At 28.2% G+C, this 22424-nt stretch overlaps 4 protein-coding genes across 4 annotated transcripts; 3 read left to right on the top strand and 1 right to left on the bottom strand.

The window, feature by feature from the left end:
- Positions 1-599: 599 nt before the first annotated feature.
- MKS88_002919 (RNA-binding protein) lies at positions 600-3929 on the top strand (the record flags this gene model as incomplete). The annotated part of the gene is made up of 1 exon (XM_067215970.1): positions 600-3929. One exon carries the CDS (start codon positions 600-602, stop codon positions 3927-3929), a length of 3330 nt encoding a protein of 1109 aa, XP_067073495.1.
- A 2014-nt stretch (positions 3930-5943) lies between these two features.
- On the bottom strand, positions 5944-8919 carry MKS88_002918 (ubiquitin-like protein; the record flags this gene model as incomplete). Its single annotated transcript, XM_067215969.1, has 1 exon — positions 5944-8919. One exon carries the CDS (start codon positions 8917-8919, stop codon positions 5944-5946), a length of 2976 nt encoding a protein of 991 aa, XP_067073494.1.
- Positions 8920-13120: 4201 nt separating this feature from the next.
- MKS88_002917 (uncharacterized protein) lies at positions 13121-15346 on the top strand (the record flags this gene model as incomplete). The annotated part of the gene is made up of 1 exon (XM_067215968.1): positions 13121-15346. The coding sequence occupies one exon, from the start codon at positions 13121-13123 to the stop codon at positions 15344-15346; it is 2226 nt and encodes a 741-aa protein (XP_067073493.1).
- Positions 15347-17970: 2624 nt separating this feature from the next.
- Positions 17971-21948, top strand: MKS88_002916 (oxysterol-binding protein; the record flags this gene model as incomplete). Its single annotated transcript, XM_067215965.1, has 1 exon — positions 17971-21948. One exon carries the CDS (start codon positions 17971-17973, stop codon positions 21946-21948), a length of 3978 nt encoding a protein of 1325 aa, XP_067073492.1.
- Positions 21949-22424: the final 476 nt, after the last annotated feature.

Below are 22424 nucleotides of genomic sequence, written 5' to 3'. Positions count from 1 at the left end.
CCTTTCTACCTGTATACCTCTCTTTTCTTCTTTTCGCCTTCTATTACTTTTTTCTTTTACTTAGGTAAACTATTTTAACATTACTTATACTCCGCTTTTTAAAAAAAAATAAAAGAAAAGTAGTTATACAACTTAATAACTCTCAAGAATGGTTCCTAATAGGTTGTAGCGCAAGTATTTATTGGATGCATTTTTTTTTCTTTTTTTTTTTTTTTTTTTTTTTTTTTATATATTAAATATAATTGAAGCATGACACATATCTAATCGAATGGCAATAGATTAAAGTACATTTTCATAGTTACCTTTTTTTTGAAATTTCTTACGACTTTTTTTTTTTTATTTTCATTATTTTTGAAGATACAAATAAAGAAGTATTAAGTGAAGCACACTATTGAGTACATTTTTTTTCTTTTTTTTTTTTTTGTCATTCCTTTGGTTATTGCTTCCATTATTTACATTTGTTTTTGCGTTTTGAATTTTCCTTTCCTTTTTGTCCTTACCTTTTTATCCTTGTCTGCTTATCCTTACGTAATTTCTCATTGCTCACTCATTTTTAAAGCATAGTTTATACTTTTTGACACGAACATGCAAGGTGAAAAATGCAAAGAAGGGTGCATAATGATAATAATGAAACCTATTTAGAAGATAATAAAATAAACACTAGTAGTTCATATAATGATTTATTTTACGAAAACAAAGGGATAAATTTGGACGGGGTAAAACTAGCTAGTGTTTCAACAGATATAGACTCTTTCAGATGTTCCGGAAAATCTCTTCAAAATTTCTTAAGTCCATTTAGTGGTATTAACTATGATTTGAATTACCCCCATACAGGATATGGAGAAGACAATGAGATAATGGTGAGTAGTGTATCCCAGCTAGGAGATATAAATGGAGGAAATACTCCCATCAATGATCATTTTGCTTTGCATAATTCGAAAGGATGGAATGATTATATAACTTTTGGTAGCAGTGCCCTCAGTGATAATAATATCTACTCTGCCATTAGAGAAAAAGACAATCACACGAGGGCAAGCATAAACGACCAAAACTGCAATAACGATAACAGAGGAAATAGAACTACCACCTGTGTGGATAGCGGAAAGCAGGGCTATGTATTAGAGGGAAAGCATCGAATGAGCCCCCTGCTCCCTAGTGAAAATAAGAATGACATCAAGTGTGATAGGTCAACCTTTAATGAATACAAAAACGAAACTCATTTCGATGCGGAAAAACTAGAAAAGATAAGTACAGAGATGTATGAAGCCAAGTACTGTAACGTGGATAATAATGTTATTAGTAAACACAATATAATGAGTGAACAGGAAGATCTTTTATTTAAGAGTAACTCAAAGAAAAATTTTGGAAAAGTGTTAAAAGCGACTAATTCGGGGGGATCTAATACAAGAAAATTGAATAGCCGTTACATAACTAAGTTGAACACTTTTGAAGAGGGGAAAAAAAAAATTAATATTAATGAAGATATCTTATTAAATGAGATGAGCATGTCAACTCGTATAAATACTGTATATAAACCTGAATATTCGTATGATACCTTTTATGAACCCCTGGGCATTTTTGAAGGCAATTATAGTCTTGAAAAAAATCTATATGAAAAGGGGGGGAGAGGACAGGAAAGATTAGATGGCGTTTGGGGAGAAGCATTTGTAAACGTGGTGGAAAACGAAACATTGAACGAAAATTTGGATGAACCTTTGGACGAACCTTTGAACGAAAAGTTGGATGAACCTTTGGATGAACCTTTGGACGAACCTTTGGACGAACCTTTGGACGAACCTTTGGACGAACCTTTGAATGATGTGCTGGATGACAACTACTTTTTCGATTTAAAAAAGAATAAAGTATTATATGTGGAAAAGGAAGATAGAAAGGATCTGTTTACCCTTTGTTTGGAACCAAACCAAACACATACTCATTCCGCAATGACGGTTGAGGCATATAGTAGTGGTGACCCTTTACTGCCATATGACCCAAATGAACCTTCAAGAGATAATATTTTTACAAATAATAATATATATGAGAAGAAAGATAATGAGAGCATAAGAGATGAAGGAATGAAAATATTAGGGAACAGCTTATTGACATCAAAAAGAGAGACATTATATGACTATACAACCCATCCTTCCTTGTGTATTAGAAACACTTATTCAAAGACTCTAGCATGGGAAGACGGCACATATAGCCCTGATGAAAATTGTAATAAAAAGAAATATAATTACATACAAAATGAAATATTAGGAAATTTCCTTATTAACCAAAGTGGAGATGTAAATAATACTGATGAAAATTTTGACAACACGAAAAAATTTACATTTAACAAAATGGCTAGTAGCATGAACGATCCAAAGTTGTTGAGTCTTGAAAAAGGTTCAGATTATTCCTCTATGGCACTTAATGATAATATTAATTATATAAATTTACTAAAATATTTTACCAATTTAGACATTCTAAATAGTGCCACTTTGACACTTCAAAGCAATTTAAATGAAAACACAGTTTTGGAAAAAAATGATGAGCAAGATTTTAAGGGATGCTCCTCAGGTAACGAATTAGCGGGGATGACCAACGATATAGTGAATATGGGCAGTAACTCTGTATACCTAAACAGTACCAGAGGCCTAGATAGAGGCAATCCTACATGTCTAAACAGCGCTCAAAATGTTAGCGGCAAAAATAAGGAGAGCGAAAAACATCAAATATATCAAATGAATCAAATTCTAAACTCACATAATTTAATACGCCCCTTGAACAATAGGAATGAAAGCTTTATAAACACTCTTGCAGGTGACACACTAAAATTTAGAAGTGGGGTTCATCCGGAAGAATATGAAAACGAATATTACAATACCCCTTTTTCAGAAGAAGGGAGGAATGAAAGGAATACGGTCCATAATACTACTGATTGTAATGGCTTTAAATGCAATGGTGTTAGTTATGATTGTGCTAATTATGATGTTGACTATGATGCTGACTATGATGTTGACTATGATGTTAACTATGATGTTAACTATGATGTTAACTATGATGTTAACTATGATGTTGAATGTGTAGATATTGATTATGGTGACAATTATAATGATTGTAATTATGATGATGATTATGACGGCGATGGATTTGGAGATGGAGTTGCATTTGGCAATTCTATGTTGAGCTACTTTGACTGCTCATCCGCAAACAGTAACAGAAACCACCCTAATATAAATTCTTGTTTAGACAGTGCGAATAAAAACTTGTCCACTAGTGCTAAATTTACCTTAATTGTTAATGTCCCTCCAAATACTACTCGTAAAGATTTAATGGCTGTTTTTAGCAAATATGGACATGTAGATTTAACTATGGTTGTATGTGATAAAAAATCTAGACATCCTAATAAGGAATGGACAGCAACTTCTGGATATGCTTTTGTTCGTTTTTCAACTAATATAGAAGCACAGAGAACATTAAATGCAACTAGCTCTGGTATCGTTCGTATTAGAGGTAGTAGAGTTAGAGCCACATGGGCAAAAAAAGATTCTTATTCAAAAAAAGAAAAAGATGTACCCTTTAAAATTCCTTCCTCTATTCTCCTTATAAATGTAGAAGAATTTATTTGTATCATTTGTAAAATAAATTTAGCTTATGAACCATTATTATTTCCTTGTTGTTATGCTTCCAGCTGTTCTGACTGCTTAAGGAATTATATTATGAACCATGAATTAGATCAAGAGAGGGTAAAATGTCCTAACTGCTTTTTACATTTTTCTCATGGAATTATAAAAATCGACAAAAATTCGAAAGGAGCTATGGCCTTGCTATATAAAATTCATTCTAATATTAAAGTTAGGTGTCAAAAAGAATCTTGTAAATGGATTGGTTCACAGCACCACTACTTCAGTCATTCCTTGTCGTGCAAGTTTAGTATCACGTGATGGATAAACACACATGCATACTACATAGATATACATACACGCAATACATGTACGATGCATACAAAATATATACACGATATGCACATACATAAGTATTAATACGCAATTGAACATAATTCCAACATACACAAATTAAATTTAAACATTTAAAAAAAAAAAAAAAAAAAAAAGGCTTTACAATTTGGAAGATTAGCGCTTTTTGTAAGGCGCTAATCAAATAAAATATGTTAACAAAATGATCTATACGTAATACGTACTTTTCAAAATTTACCACTACTCATCATGATGTTTATTATGTTGAGGAGCGCGTAACAACAAATATTACATATGCACTAAAATTCGAAACTCATACAGCGTTGTTTTATTAAGGGACGCTCTTTTTTAAAAATACCACATAAAAAGCTGAGCAACTAAATGGTGTTCCTTTTTTTATATATTCCTTTATTTATTACCCCATTTTTTGCTTCATTTTTAGCTTCATTTTTACCTCATTTTTTACCCCATTTTTTTGCTTTTTCCGTGGTATTTTATGCTAATTTAATTACAAAACAGCCATATTCTTATACACCATTTTGAAGAGCCCCAAATTAAATAAACTTATGCGTAGATATACATACATACATACAAACTGCAAAAACTTCAGAACGTGAGAATAATAAAAAAAAAAAAAAAAAAAAAAAAGTTAAAACTATGAACTACTTTTTATTTTCCCCCCTTCTTCATACACTATCCTTCATTTATCGTCCTTCACATACAATCCATTGTTCATTTAATTCCTTCGGCTTAAAATATGATCGTCTACCTTGGTTTTCACCTTCTTATACCAGAAACGTTATTTATCAATGTAAAATGAGAAATACTATAACATTTTTCGTTTTTTTATCTTTTTTGATTTTTTCCATTTCGTTCAATTCGTTGACTCCCCCTTCACTTCACCTGCTCCACTACCCCTACTTCCTCCACGTTTGCCTTTCCATTTTCTGCATCATGCAAAAATAGTATAACATTTCAAAATTGTCATTTTTAAAAATTATAATCTTACCATATATGTGTGCACATGTGTAAAATATACGTATTCCGAACTTTATTCTTTCATATAAATTTCAGACATAAATATGTAAAAGTGTTTTCCATTCTGCTATTTCACTGTATCTTACAATATTACAGTGCCTCGATTCGTAACATCCAAATACCTAACGGGTTCAACTACTACATAACTTTTAACTCTTAGTTTTAATTTTTCCTTTCATAAAAATTATGCACATTTATTAGAAAAGAAGAAAAAAATAAGAGCTCCTTAAAGTAGTATAAACATACACGATTATGCACACATTCACGTATTCACATACTTACAATGTAAAGTGTACGTATTTAGTACATGCATGTGCGCTACACTTACGTATAAGCTCATTCGCGTTGAAATAAAAAAATTTTTTTTTTTTTAAATATATACATATATATATATATATATATATAAAGACACTTTGTAATAATATAAAAACTAAAACATGGAAAAAATTAATTACAAATGGTTCAGATGAAAAGATATAAATTAAGGAGAATGATGAAACTTCAAATTTTGGGAATACAATCTTTAAAAAAAAATTTTTTTTTTTTTTTTTTTTTTTTGTTAAAAAAAATAAAAAATTAACAAAGAAAAATAAACAACGCAAAATGAGCAATGCAAAATGAACAATGCAAAGTGAACAAAGAAATATTGAAGAGTAAAAAAGCCCTCTCCAATAACTATAAAGAATAAGTAATGGTACAATTTAATGGACTCTTTAAATCTCTAAGTGGCACCTTCACACTGGTTAAATGGAAAGAAGAGTATGCACATACATACATATATATATATATATATATATATATATATATATATATATATGTGTGGCATATACTCATATATCTATACAGATGCAATTCATATACATATATTTTCTACCTCTAAATGGGCTTTGTAATTTTTCCTGTACATAGGCTTGTATCTAATTTTTTTTTTTTTTTTTTTTTCTTAATTTTCATTTTCGTTGGTCTCATTTACTAATATATCGATCGCACTATCTATATTTCCTTTGGCATCAACTAGGGCCTTCAAACATTTTTGTGTATCTGTAAATCCCATTACTTTTAACGAGTTTATCTGTTCCTCATATAATTTTTGAAAATAGAGCTGCTCCTGTGCGATGCCACTACTGCTACTACTGGTGCTAATGTTATTATTATTATTATTGTTATTAGTAGCAGTGTTAGTTGCAGCAGTGGTAGAAGTAGTAGTAGAAGTTGTGTTAGCTGAACCCGTAGCAGTAGTGATACTAATGGGCATTGATAATTTTGTGGAGTCTGGGTCGTCTACCATATTTAAGTTATTAACTTGATTGTTTGTAGATATATTTAGAGGAGACGAGTTTTTATTATTAGTATTATCACACCGGTTTTTCTCTAAAATCGAGTTACTATAAATGCTATTTGTATCCTTATTAATATTGTGTGTTAGTAAATTAAAACAATTTCCTTTTTCTAACGTTTCCTTATTCTGACAATTCTTATAATTATCACTAGTTATATTACTATCTAAATATTCGTTCGCATTTTTCCTGTTACGCATTAATTCTACACAATTGTTAACACCTTGAACATCTGAGCTTGGGTCAGTATTAATGTGCGTCTTGCTGCTATCATTACTACCAGTATTTTCAGCCTTATTATTATTATTATTAATATTATCGTTATAAAGAGGATTCATAATATTGCTCATAGAGTTTAACATACTCATGCCGTTCAACATATCACTGGATGTGTTCATATTAGATCCCGAATTATTTACATTCATATTTTTACTTAAATTTAAAATTATTTGATTTAACATATTCGTTACATCGGCATTTTCATTTCTCCTATTTTGGTCTACTATGTTGTTAAACAGGTTGTTATTAAACTGATCGTAGTTCGGTGGACCTCCGTTCGTCAACCCATTGTTAAGTCGTGCACTGTTCAGCAGCCCACTGTTAAGCAACCCATTGTTCAGCAACCCATTGTTCAGCAACCCACTGTTCGGAAGTCCACTGTTAGGGAGGCCATTGCTGAACATGTTCAGGTAATTTTTACTATTTTCCAAATTTTTGCTATCCACTGCTTTATTATCAGTAGTAGTAAAGGATTTTTTCTCAATTTTTGTATTATCTGCTTTGTTAATTAGTGGGTTTTGATATTTCTGGAGCATGTCAAAAATATTCGACTTTAACAGATTGTTAATACCATTCATACTGTTATTCCCATTAATGTCTTTATTCCCATTCGTATTGCTAATCCCATTAATCCCATTATTATTACTGTTCCAGCTAACTCTTTCTCCACCATTACTATCAGCATCCTTATTAGCATTACTGTTACTCTTCTTATTTGCTTTAAAAATATCGCTGGTATTGTTGAAAAGACTATTATTCATGAAAAGATATTTGTTTAAATCATTTGAACTATTTCTGCCATTTTTTGAATTATTATCTTTAGATGCCCACGGATTAGGAAAAGCTTCACTAGTTGGAGGAGACGAAGAGTTTAAATCATAATGCTTAACTTTATTCTTTTTGTTTTCATTTGATATATCATTAGCTGCATACATAGGTTCCTGTATATTATGATACATCCTTCTTAAAGTGTTAAAACCACCAGGTATAGCTTCAATATTACTTATAGCTCTATCCGTATTTCTCATTAATTCTTTCATTAATGAAGGATTTTTAATCATTTCAAAAGATTGTTTTAAAGCTTGGGAATCATTTAGCATATGATGTAAATCAGAATTCTTTTCTCTTAACTTCTGTAATTGTTTATTTGAATCCATGATAGATTTAAGAAAATCACTATTATCAAACATAGATGAAATTAATTTAGATATATTATCATTTTGTGATAACTTTCCTACATCATTATATTCATCTCCTATAGTACTTAGTTGTGAACTTGTTATTCCTGAATCTAACACAGCATCATTTCCACTCCTCTTCCTATTCAATTTAATTGCATATAAAATATCATTAAATTTTATATCATATTTTGACAATGTTTCCACATCTTTTAATAATCTTCCCCTGTATATTATTCTATATTCGTCTTCATTATTTAACAATTTGTTCAAACTTTTTTTCAGTTTTTTTATAGTTATATTCTTTTCAATCTTACATTTATATAAACTGTTATTGCAGTCATTCGTCTTTATTCTGGCGTACGCATACGAACTATTGGCACTCATCTTGCGGCTATTACTTGTATAATTACAATTGCTATTTTTTTTATTACTGTCATTGTTACTGTTTTTATTATTACTGTTACTGTTGATGTTGTTCTTATTACCACTACAACTACTATTATTAATATTATTATTATCATCATTGATGTTTACCCCATTACTATGCACTTCTTCTGTAGACTTCTTTTCATCATAAGGATCCTTACTACCATAGTTGTTACTACCACCGATGATGTCCACCTTGTTTTTGCTTTTTTCTTCACATTCATTGCCATTTGAATTAAACGTTTTATCACTACCCTTTACAGTTATACATACACTGTCCGAAGTTATATCCGCTTTATTTTTAGTGCTATCATTATTCGTTCGTGCCCCAACAATATCATCATTACTATTACTATTATCATTGTTATTATTACCATTATCATTTATATTATCTTTATGATTATCAATAATATTATCTTTATGATTATCAATTATATTATCTTTATGATTATCAATTATATTATCTTTATGATTATCAATTATATTATCTTTATTATTATCATTTATTTTATCATTATTATTATTATTATCATTTATGTTATCGTTATTACTATCACAGGAAGATGAAACCTCCTCATCATCATCCTCGTCCGAGCTGTAGGAATTATTTATTACATGGTTGTATTCACTAAGATCAATATTGTCAAGGTCCATAAATGCCTCTTTCTTTTCCTTATTATTTGTTGAATTTAACATTGTGCTATAATGTTTATTTTTTATTTTCTCCAAAAAAATAAAAGCTTACCCTTCTACATAAAATTTTTCTTACTATTATTTTTATTTTCTTTCTAAAACAAAACAAATATGTTCATGCTCTGCGTTTTTATAAATAATATATGTAATCGATGGTACTTGCAGTGCTCTCTTTTCTTTTTCGAGTCAATTCTTATTTGTAAATAACTTGTTTATTTCTTCTACTGTTATTATATCCTCTATGTACCACATTGAAATTTGTTTATTAATGTAAAAAAAGAGCATATATATAAATAAACAGATATATATATATATATATTTACGTGTACATATCTGCGCGTACGAATTTATTTGTATTTACTTTAGCGTTATATACTTATTCGCAAATATCTGTTTGTATAAAATTGTGCATATATATTTGTACGTAAATATTTAATATATTATATATGCATGTTCACACAAATATACGAGAATATATATGTATACTTGCGAATATATTTACATATGTACATTTATGCGTATACGTTTGTATACGTGTATATAAAATATCAAATTTTGGAAATTACGAAAAAATTTATAAAAAAACTGTTTCTAAAAAAATAAAAAAATTTATATTATTATATGTAAGTTTATTCAATTAAAAATATGCACGACACTTACTAAACAGCTATAAAGAAAAAATAGTCAAAAATACTGGTTTAATGACATATTCCTTTTTTACTATTTTTCTTCTTTTACTTTATTTTTATATTCATAAGTTGAAGTAAATTTTGCATCATTTATGTGTATATATATGTACTTGTACATATACGTACATATGTATATATTTATATAAATATATAAAATGTTTTGTACACATGATCAATATTTTTTTTTTTTTTTCTTATTTCCTTTTTATTTAACAAGAAGCTGTTTTTGTGCAATTATAATGTGTTAAAAATAAATGTGTGTTAAACTGTTTTATTTTATTTATTTGTTTGTTCATTTGTTTAACAATTTTTTAATTTGTTCGTATATTTGTTTGATAGTTTGTTAATTTGTCCGTATATTTGTTTGATAATTTGTTAATTTGTCTGTTTATTTGTTTGATAATTTGTTAATTTGTCTGTTTATTTGTTTGATAATTTGTTAATTTGTCTGTTTGTTTGATAATTTGTTAATTTGTCTGTTTGTTTGATAATTAGTTAATTTGTCTGTTTATTTGTTTGATAATTTGTTAATTTGTCTGTTTGTTTGATAATTAGTTAATTTGTCTGTTTGTTTGATAATTTGTTAATTTGTCTGTTTGTTTGATAATTTGTTAATTTGTCTGTTTATGTTTTTGTCAATTTATTTGTTTAATAGTTTAGTTTATTTGTTTTGTAATTTATTTGTCTGTTTATTTCTTTATCTGTATACCTGCTTATCTGTTTATTTGTTAATTTGTTAATATATTTTTATATTATATTTTTTTTTTTTTTTGCAAAATTGTATATAAAAAAACAAACATTTTAGGAAATACAAAAAGTAATAATGAAGCTTTATTTTTATGAAAAGTTTTAAGAATGTGCTATGTCCGTTTCATTAAAGTTGAAACATTACGATATTCTTGTTTTCCGTACATTATAATTAAAAAATTATAATTTATATTATATATATATATATATACATATATATATATGTATGTATATATATGTTAGTATATATGTATGTGTGGGCATTGTATACGTACAAGTACAATACGCAGTACAAAGAAAAACAAAAAGATGAACAAACATTAGGAAGGATGAAAAATATTGTATAAATTTAAAATGGCATATGCCTATAAAAATTTAAATAAGTAAAAAAGTGTCTAATATTAATATTAAAAAAATTAAAAAACCTTTATATTTGTATTATATAAACACATATTACATATATATATATGTAACATTTTCCTTTGTGCAATTTCATGTTTTAATTGTATATTTCGTATATGTGTGAATATCTGCCCTGTAAGAGAAAAAAATAGTTTATCGTCATAAAAATTTAAAATTTCGTTAAATTTGGATAAAAATAATTTTACGCTCTTTAAAATATTGTGTAAATTACGAAAGTCATTTTGTTCTTAGAATAACATAAAACAAAATTCAATAGCAGAATAAAACAAAAAATACTATTAATATTACATGAAAAATAGCGTTATAAACGCATATTTTACAGTTTTAAAAAATAATATTCATGTAGAATTGCAAAATTTTCTCTTCATTCAATTTTTGTGTAAAAAAATGTATGACGAAAAAATAAATTAATGAAAAAAGACCTTGAGGTGTAAAAAAACAAGCGAGTACAGCAGAAGGGGAAGGAACAATAAAAGAAAAAGCAAAAAAAAGCAAATAGGAACAAAAGCAGATAGAAACAAAAGCAGATAGAAACAAAAGCAGATAGAAACAAAAGCAGATAGGAAAAAAAACAGATGGAAAAATAAACAGATAGGAACAAAAACGAAAACGACATATAAGGAATGAAAGGATAAATAACCAAAAAGACTAAATAATGAAAATAAAAAAAAAAATCGGCAAAACGATAAATTTATTATATGTAGAAAAACAGTTCATATGTAAAAACTTGTGAAGTTTTTATCTTCAATTTTTTAACCCCTTTCTGTTTGTGTGTGTGTGTGTGTTTTTTCTTTTTTGTTTTTCTTTTTCCTTACATGTACATAATTTTTTCGTATAATCTACCATTTAATATCAGGAGAAAAAAAAAAAAAAAAATTTCAAAACAAAGTAATCCTTAGTTCGTATCATCATCTTGTCCCCATGTTTGTTTTTCTCTTTTTTTTTCTTTTCTTTTCTGTCTTTTCCATTTTTCCCATCACTCCTTTTTTAAAAGGTTTATAAAGGTGTACTTTTTACAGCTATACCATATATACGTGATCAAATAAACGGTATTATCTAACATTTTATCAAAAGGGGAAAAATAAGGTTACCTTTCATATACTTAGCACGTTATACCTTTTAAAATATATTTTTCATCTTTAAGAAGATAGTCAGCTTTTTGTTATTAAAAAATAAAGGAATTTTAGTAATATATAAAATAGAAATATTTTTTTTTTATATATTTTTTCCATTTGCTTATTTCATAATTTTTTTTTTACGTATCTTCTGGGATTATAATAAAAAGCACGGTGTTCATCTGAAAGTTTTGCGAAGTTCGTTCTTAATACTACTAAATATGTAAAAAGTGGAAAAAAAAAAAAAAGAAATTGTCTTTTTTGTTTTAAGCATTTTCCGCTTACACATTTTCTATTTTATCCTTTTTTACGATTATTCTTTGATATACGTAAGTTTATGCATATGGGTATGAATACGTACGGAAGACTAGGAAACCCTCCTTCATTAGCCTTTGCAACACGTGTTAACTGCTTATATGATATTTCTTTAAAAAATGTCCTTCATCAAATGTAGAAAGAATAAAAGGTATATAACTTCAACTGGTCTCTAAAATGCAGTTGTATTTATAAATTATCAGCTTATGTGAATTTGCAGATTTGTGCTGCATGCAACTATTTGGTGTTTTTCCAAGTCCTATTTACCGAATTTTTTTGTTTTTCTTTTTTTCCTTTTTTATGCCTTAAATATCATTTCTTTTTGAGAATTTTTCTCCATTTCTCGTCGTCCCTCTACACGTATAAAATTTTATATATATATGTATGTATGTATAATTTATTTTACAATTTACTCAACAGCTTATGTGCAACCTATTTTGCAGTTAACTTTACAACTTATTCTGTAACCTATTTTAGGGTTTATTTTTTGCCTTATTGATATGTTAAAAAAAAAAAAAATTCAAGTACAACGGTAAATTATGCTGTCTAAACGTGATAGCTTACGTGTTGGTGTTTTTGCGGTCGAGACAGTAATGAGTTAAACTTATTTGGTTTGTCAACCCTTTTGACCATTTATAAAATTGTCTTATCTTTCGAGGAATAAGTCCTGAAATGATTTGAAGTGAAGAGAAGGAAGAGAAAAGAAAGAAAAAAAGCGATATATGCAAAACATGCACCAAAGTGAAACATCCAACTTCTAAGAGGACCTTACGAATAACATCCAGCAAAAATAACAGCATGGTGTGTGCAGGGGTCATATTCCAATAACCTGTTAACATACCTTACTTATTCACACTTGTTATGTAACAGTTATTCTTTTTTTTTTTTTTTTTTTTTTTTTGTATAGTAGGTATAATGAATGCAGAGTGCTTTTTCTACCTCATGTGTGTCATTATGATGTTCTTTTTTAAACAAGGAATTGTAGCTACTACAAAAAGTAATATGAGCGAACGGAATTTTTTAATAAAAAAATTTTACAATAACAAATTAACGAAAACATTTGATAAAGATGATTATCACTTCTTTCGTTTAGTTTTTATAAAGTTTCTCATTAAATCAAAATTTTTAAATAAAAATGTTGTAAACCTAGATGACATGGTCAGAATTCTGGAGAATATAAAATTTGGAATAAATCAAAAAAGTGACCATATATATATGTGTCTATATAACGAAATGAAAAATATATCAATAAAAAGATATAAAGAAATATATGAAAAAAATGAAATAGATAAAGAAATTACAAACGAAATTGAAAAAATTACAAAAACCAGGAAAAATAAATTAACTCTCATGTCACTCATACCTTTTCCTATGGATGAGATATTTAATTCTAGAGAGAGCTATAAAAAAGTTCATATAATGTTAGATATATTGTACGTGTCTATAATAACTAGCTATGAGCAACTAGACGAGAAAGGGAAAAGACATATGCTAATGTTAATGTATGAACATACAATAAATCATTGGATGAGTTTGAACTTTTTAAGGAAAATAATGCAATATAAATTATCATTAAATAAAGATAGTATATTATTATATATATCTTTAGAAAAAAAAAATAATATAGATGATGTAACAAAAGAAGAATATATCAGGGATATAGAACTGAAGCTAAAAAATTTAGTACAAGATTTCTTACATAAATTATACCCCAGTTATGTAGGTATGGAAAACTCTGCATTTGTAGTTGATAAGTTTACGAAAGTCTTTATCCCGGAACTGCGAATTATAGGGTATAAAACGAGAAGAGAAAATAAGTTGAAGAGTAACATACAGGGTTGCCAAAATAAGGAAGAAACGCAAAATAGTGCAAATAACGCGAATAGTGAAAATAACGCGAATAGTGCAAATAACGCGAATAGTGCAAATAACGCGAATAGTGCAAATAACGCGAATAGTGCAAATAACGCGAATAGTGCAAATAACGCAAATAGCGCAAATAGCGCAAATAACGAAAATAGCGCAAATAACGAAAATAGCGCAAATAACGAAAATAGCGCAAATACTGAAGGATGTAAAAAATATGGGGTCTCCTCCAATTTTTTCGACACAGAAGAAAACATGAATAAAATAATTCTACAGATTTTGTTAACTGACTCGTACGGGAATTCAACCATAGGAAAAGATGATACATACGATGTTTATTTTACTATTGAAAATGTTTACAATATTTTATTAGACCATTTTTTCCACAATGAGGATTTTTCATTATCTATTGGAAAACTGTCGTACGAAAAAGAGCCATTCGAAGATCAGCTATTCGTGAACCCGTCATTCGTTATGGCACGATATCTATTTGGTGATCAACAAAATGGAAAATTAAAAGAAGAGGAGAAGAAATATGAAGATATATCGTTACATATATTTCTAAAAATTATCCGTAATGTAAAATTTACGTTTAAACATATACAAAAGTATGTACTAAAGAACACCAAATATTTGAGCTCCTTTCATTATATTCATTTTTATGGTGCATGCACGAAATATAAGAATACTGATATTATAAAAGTAATTGGAAAATTTGGGGAAGACATTGACAACAGTTTAATTAATAACGTTATTATAAAAATGAAGGCAGATGAAATTATTGCACATATAAAATTATATTCAAAAAAAATGAGTAAAGACAATATTTTGAATTATGTAACTACCAAACAGATAAAAGAGCAATTAAATCGATCAAACTATTTTTATGTTATGTATTATCTAGTAGATAAAACTAAAGAAATACCCAAACCTATTAACTGTACTATTTGTAGGCATTACAAGTATCACTATATTATTCTTTTTATTGCTGCAGCTATTCCATCTGTAATCATTTTTGCTATATTTTTTATTATTTGCTATTGCAGAATATATAAGTGCACAAATCCGCAATTAGCCTGTTCTAAGCACATTTCAGAAATATGCCCTTGGCTATTCTATGTTAAAACATCTTCAAATCGTTATAAAAGACTAACCAAACCACATGGACAAAGAAAAATGCAGACAAAGGCCATGACAATAGCGACAAAAAAAACGATACCAGTTCTGAAAAAAGGCTTCAAAAATGAGCGCCAAGTAAAAGTTAACAAAAAATAAAGTGTGATCAAAATGGAACACACATAGGCCTAATGCTTAAACTGCCTCCTAATCGTGCTATATCCATATATATATATATATATATATATATATATATATTTACACATACACTATATAATGCACATAAGAGTAATGCCTTTACTATTTTTTTGTTTTTTTAATGAATACCCTTACACCTTCAATTTTTCGATGCACCATATTTAAACCGTTACATTCGCACTGTATTAATCCCCTTTTTCGCCATTACTCTTTCCCTTTTTTTTCCATATTATACGCTTTTTATTAATTTTTGAAATTCTTTAATTATTTAACTTTTTTTTAATTTTTCGATTATTTTTCTTTTAATTTGCTACACGTTTTACGCAAAATATGAAACAACATAATTTTAATTTTTTCGATGTATCCCACCCTATTCTCTATATATGTCTTTTTTCATATACATACATATATATGTATACACCATTTTAATCCTTATATCAGAACGCTGATAATTCATCTCCCCAAGTATTAAATTGCCAATTATTTTTTATTTCCCCTTTTTTGTTGTTAAAAAAGGGAAAATTCGTTCAGGTGTATTTTCTTTTCTTTTATTTCTTTTGTTAAATAAATTAGTAGGACAAGGACTTTATCTGCTCTTATTAAAATGATGTTAATACTTTTCCTTTTACTTTCTTTCACTATTTTGATAACCTTAACACAATATATTTTTTCTTCCATGTTTCAAATTTTTATATAATATCATTATGACCAAACAAAAAATGTAGACATATTTAATCGTATTACGACAATATGTGAAGTAGTAAATATAAAATTTTGGTGTGCACATTTTTTTTTTTTTTTTTATTTTATTATTTTAAAAAGTACGATAATAAGCTATTAAAAGGTATCAAAAAGGTTATAAAGAAATCCTTTTTAAAATATATACTATCGTTGACAAACTTCATGTGAACAAATTGTTTTTCTTCAAATGTGCATAGTATATATATGTATACACAAGTATGTAACAATGTACTTATGGTATATACTCAACATGTGCAAGTATGTATAAGGCAATTTTGGGAGCACTTAATTTACCTTTGCTGACATTCGTTAAATTAGTCATTGCTCATAAAGGAGTTTACTTTTGCTTAATTCATTAAATGCATTTAGCCTCTTCAATCAGTTTAGCTTCTTTATTTCATTTAAGATTTTTTTTTTTTCTTTTATCACTTGTACCTATATGCTGTAAAGTTTCATATTTTTCCGTACAGCTCAAGTATTGTTTACGATAGTGCATGCTAATACAATGGTAAAATTAAAAAAAAGTCTAATTTATATATATTTTTTTTTTTTTTCTCATCACACACAGTAATATAAACAAAATATACATATATATGTATATATTCATGTATGTACGTATGTATATATTCATATATGTATGTACGTATATATTTGTGTATGTATGTACGTATATATTTGTATATGTATGTACGTATATATTTGTATATGTATGTACGTATATATTTGTACATGTACGTTTATATTTGTTTATGTATGTATATATTTGTATATGTACGTATGTATTTATACATTTGTACGTGAACTTCTGCATATGTGTTATATTTCCTTACTAATTTTTTTTGCCCTTTATGTATGCTTTTTAGTTTTTGATACACTTATTCTTATATGCTTTACTGAGCGTTAAATATTATTACCTATATTTAATTTCACTTTATTTCATGCATTTTTATGTATTTTTTGATTTATCTATTTTATACTTCCACTTTTCATTTACTCACTATCTTAAACGGTTTTTTTTCCGTTTCCCCTTCTCTTCTTTTTTCGAATCCATTGTACATTTTACATATAACATTTTATTTTTCCTGCCCTTTTTTGCCCCTTTTTTTTTTTTTTTTTTTTTCGTTTGAAATTACATAAACGATCCAAACGTCATACTGTTTTTGTTAAATATGCTCTGATAAGAAAGACTGCTGTTGAAATTTAGAAGTCTATACTAGAATGGATTGTAAATCTTTTTGTTTCAGTCTCTGGCAAAAAGAGGCATTTAATTTGTTTTATCAATAAGGTTCCTAGATTTTGAGAAGTTTATATGTCTAGGCTTCTTTTTTTTTGGGATGATTCATGTGAAGCGTTTGCCATTATATAAGTACACGAATATATAGAAGAATGAATTATGAATAGAAGTGCGCACAAAAGGGCGTATATTTATTTACACAAAGAAAGGTGCAGATTTATTTGCACACAATAAGGTGCAAAATTATTTACCCAAAGAAAGGTTTAAATTTTTTTGCACACAATAAGGCTTAAATTTGTTTACACGAAGAAAGGCTTAAATTTGTTTACACGAAGAAAGGCTTAAATTTGTTTACACGAAGAAAGGCTTAAATTTGTTTGCACGAAGAAAGACTTAAATTTATTTACACACAAAAGGCACGAATGCACAAACCTAGAAACGTATCCCCCCAAACACAGAAATATAAGTATACGTATATATACACATATATATACACATATATATATATATATATATATATATATGTGTATATATATGTGTATATATATATTTTTTTGTTTCTTGCCAATTCTGAGAAACAAAAAATAATGAACAAGCTCGAGCAAAAACAATGTTGGGAGGGAAATATTTAAATTTAAGACTATTCAGTGAAAAAAAAAATTCCCTTAATAGTAACTCGTCCGATAATACCATAAACAATAGTAATGCTCATAGTGTGCAGAACGTGCACAACTTGAACAGCTTGCATACCGTGCAGAATTTACAGAATGCTAATAGCAGTAGAGACAGAAAATATTATGAAGAAAAAACAAAAAGGTATAATAGAGATAAAAGAATAATACATGAAGGATGGTTAAACAAATGGACAAACATTATAGGAAGCTATAGACCAAGATATTTTGTATTAGAAAATGGAATTCTAAGGTACTCCATCGATAAATATTCCCCTACAAAAGAAACGTTTGTATTATCACACTGTAAAATCAGAGTATGTCCTGATGATCCATTACATTTTGAAATAGATACAAGTGAACAAGGGATATTATATTTAAAAGCGGATTATCCAGAAGATAAACATAAGTGGTATATATCATTTAAAAAGGCTCAGTTAAATTATTTACATGGGAATTATAATAAAAAAGCATTTATAAATGTCAATACATTTAATACATCCACAAACTCGGAATTTTTGAGAAAACTCATAAAGAGCACAAACGATTTTAGCAAAAGTAAGACCATCGGGGAAGTTACCAATGTAAAGGCTAGGAATGCAAGTGGTAGTAACAGGATTAGTAGCCATAAGGAAGATGATCAAAACAGTCATAACAATATTAACCGTAACAATAGTGATAATTCTAATTTGCACAGTGAGCACAATTCTGGTTGTATCGAGGAAGATCAGGAGAAGATGGAAAAAGTGGATAGACGAACCTCTTGTACATCCCTTGATCAATCAGAAAAAAACTTCTCAAGATTAAGTGGTACTAACAAAATTAATTTAGATGAATTATTCATAAGCTCTACTGATTTTGAAGATAAAAGTCCAACACTCTGTTTAATGGAAAATATTGTATCATTAAAAGAAATTACAAGAGATTTAATAAAAAATTCAGAGTATAATGAAGCCAAACAAGTTGTAAATAAAATAAAATCAGATCCAAATTATAAAATTAATTATGAACATTTAGGTGCTCTCCTATTTCATCTTTCCAATTCGATATACTGTATCGATTCAGTAATAGAAAAGTACATTAATTGTACAGAAATGTTATTAAAAGAAGAAAATATTCAATCAAAATGTATGAACAAGTCATTAAAATTGTTAGCGAAACAAAATTATTTTCTTGAAAAATCACAAGATAAAAAAACACTCAATCAGTTAAATGTCAAAGTAAAAAATAAATATGAAAAATTTAACTTGTATTGTAATAATCAAGAAAGTGAAGAAGATGATGATTTGTTTTTTGATTGTGATGACCAGTTCATTTGTGATGAAAAACAAAATGATTCTAGTGGTTCAAGTGATGAGAATAAATCTGCTAGGTCTTCCTTTTGCTTGTCTACTAATGAAGAGCCAGCAAAAAAGAAAAACTCATTACATAAAAACAAGACAAAGGAACGAAAGAACAACTCAGATCAATCTTTGCAATTCACAAATCACAACGACAAGGAGTTACTAAAATCGATGAAGACCACCTGTACCAATGAACCCCTTCAATTTTACCAGAAAAATTATTCGTACAAAAGTATGGACGGGTGTTCATCTGGGGAAAAACTGTACAATGAACACTCAAAGGGAAAAATTGCAAATATTGCAAATATTGCAAATATTGGAAAAGGTGAAAAAGGCGAAAAAATTACAAAAGGGGAAAATGTAGGGGAAGGTGAAAAAGGATCTCTGAGGGAGGAAGAGAAGCAGAACCAAAATCAGGCAAAGGGAAATAGGAAAAGGGATGAACAGATGAATGGGAAAATGGATGAGCAGACGGATAAGAAAATGGATGAACAGATGGGTGAGAAAATGGATAAGTTGAGGGATGAGCAGAAGAATGCGCCTGGTGAACACCCCACTGAAGGGAAAGAAAGCGAAACACAAAAAGACAGTTTTGAAAAAAACGTGGATGAATCAGATAGCAGTTCGGGTGACTGTTGTAATTATGAAGATGAAGGCTATATGTTAATTTCTTTATGCAAGGCGAAAAATGTCAAATCGTTAAATTTTAGGAAAATAGATATTTATACAGATAAAACAATTAAAAGAAGAAAAAAATTACCAAGTCCTAGAACGGATATAAAAATAAGTATGTGGTCATTACTAAAAGATTGTATAGGCAAAGATCTCTCTCGTATAGGTATGCCAATATATTTGAATGAACCCTCTTCATTTCTTCAAAGACTAGCTGAAGATTTTCAGTATATTTATTTATTAAAATATGCATCGAATGAAGTAGAAAGTACAAGCAGACTAGCATTTGTAACAGCTTTTACTATATCTCCATACGCATCTGTAATTGGTCGAACGTTTAAACCATTCAATCCATTATTAGGTGAAACGTATGAATTGACTCATCGAAAATTCTATTTCATATCAGAGCAGGTTGTTCATCATCCTCCTATTACTGCATATCATTGTCATAATGAATATATGGAGAACTTTGCTAGTATAATTGTTAACGTACAAATTTTAGGAAAATCAGTGGAGGTAAATATACCCGGGGCAAGTCATCTTATACTCAAGTATAAGAAGAAAAGCGCTTCGAGTGAGAGTGGGAGTAGAACAGGAATTGGAATTGGAAGCGTAACTGTAAGCGGAAGTACGCAAAATGAAAAAGATACCACGAACAGTCGAAGCGAGGTAAAAAATAGAAAAAAATATGACATTGTTGACGAATATGGTGATGGTAATGAAGCACACATAGATGAAAATGAGAAAAGAACCAAGGATTACTCTAAAATGGAAAACGATATTAGTGTTACACATAGCACTCTCCATAATGGTAATAATAATTCTACACCTAATTGTGACACTCAAGAATCTTTTGTTTTTTTAGGAGAAAATAAAAAAGGAGCAGACTCTATGAGGAGAGTAGACAGTGAATATCGAGCATACATCAATATGGACGATAATAAAATAAAAAAAAATAATCATTTAAATAATTTGAAAAGTAATGAAAATATTGAAGTTCTCGAAGATGACAATACGGATAAATGGGGAACAGAAAATTGTAATTACTTAAAAACAGAGCAAGGGAGAAATATAAAGAGCAGCAAAAAGGAAGACAAAATTGAATATGGACATGAACATTATACATATCAAAGAGCTAACATGATAATTCACAACATAATATTTGGAAAATTATGGGTGGAATTACATGGGAATATACTAATTAGAAATCATAATAATGGTGATTTTTCAATTGTTTGTTATATAAGAAAAGGATGGTTTGATAAAGAAATACACAAAGTAAGAGGAATAGTATGTGATAGATTTAAAAATGCTATTTTTTATATATACGGAAAATGGTCACAAGAAATTTACATAGCCTATGTAAAAAATATGAAAAGGCAAGAATATAGTACATACTTCTTTAATGAGGATGGAACAGAAAATTTAAAACATTTTAATCGAAATACATTAAATGAATTTATAAATAATTTCGATTGGCAATTTTATGAAAATAATATGGAAAATTTAAATGGCGTATGTGTATGGAAAGCACAAAAAAGACCAAAACATAGTGATCAGTATTACGGATTTAATAATATGACTGTGGAATTAAATGAAATAACACCTGAATATGACAGGTTAAATGGTGCAGCAATTGCCTGCACAGACAGCAGATTTAGACCAGATCAACGAAATTATGAAAATGGAAATATTGAAGTTGCTATGAATGAAAAACAAAGACTTGAAAATAAACAAAGAAAAAATTCAAAAATGTACGGAGAAAAAAATTCTTATCAGCCAAAATGGTTTTATAAAAACAAGGATCCAATTTATAAAGATAAGGACATGTATTTATTTAATAACAAATATTGGGTCGTCAAAAAAAATAGGCAATTTACAAACTCCCCAGACATATTTTAACCGCGGACTTCGAACGAACCACATACGAGTGAATGTTTGCGTACATACATATATACGTACATATTTACATATGTACATACTTACATATGTACATACTTACATATGTCTTCATGCAAACTTTTCTTACGTTTTAGGTGACAATATACACGTTTGTATCACTTTGTTTGTGTTCCTTGTATTGAGGAAATAGTTATAATTCTTATTACTTGTTAAGGAAAAATCGCATATTTGTATGACCTGTTCATATATTTTCAATCAATAATTTATGAACTGTGCAGGGTGATATTAAATCTCCTTCCTCCCCGCTCAAGAACAAATAAGCACAAAGCTTGTATATTTAATTTAAAATTAAAATTAAAAGTGATGTTTATTTATATATATATGTATATGCTTTTGTGTATAAATGCGTTTATGCTTTTTTTATATGTACAGTGAATACGTGTTTGTTAACACATTCAGGAGATATCATTTTTTAA

Source organism: Plasmodium brasilianum, chromosome 9, assembly GCF_023973825.1.
Source record: "Plasmodium brasilianum strain Bolivian I chromosome 9, whole genome shotgun sequence".
In the NCBI taxonomy this organism is placed as follows: Eukaryota; Apicomplexa; class Aconoidasida; order Haemosporida; family Plasmodiidae; genus Plasmodium; species Plasmodium brasilianum.
This window is presented reverse-complemented; position numbering and strand designations above follow the sequence as displayed.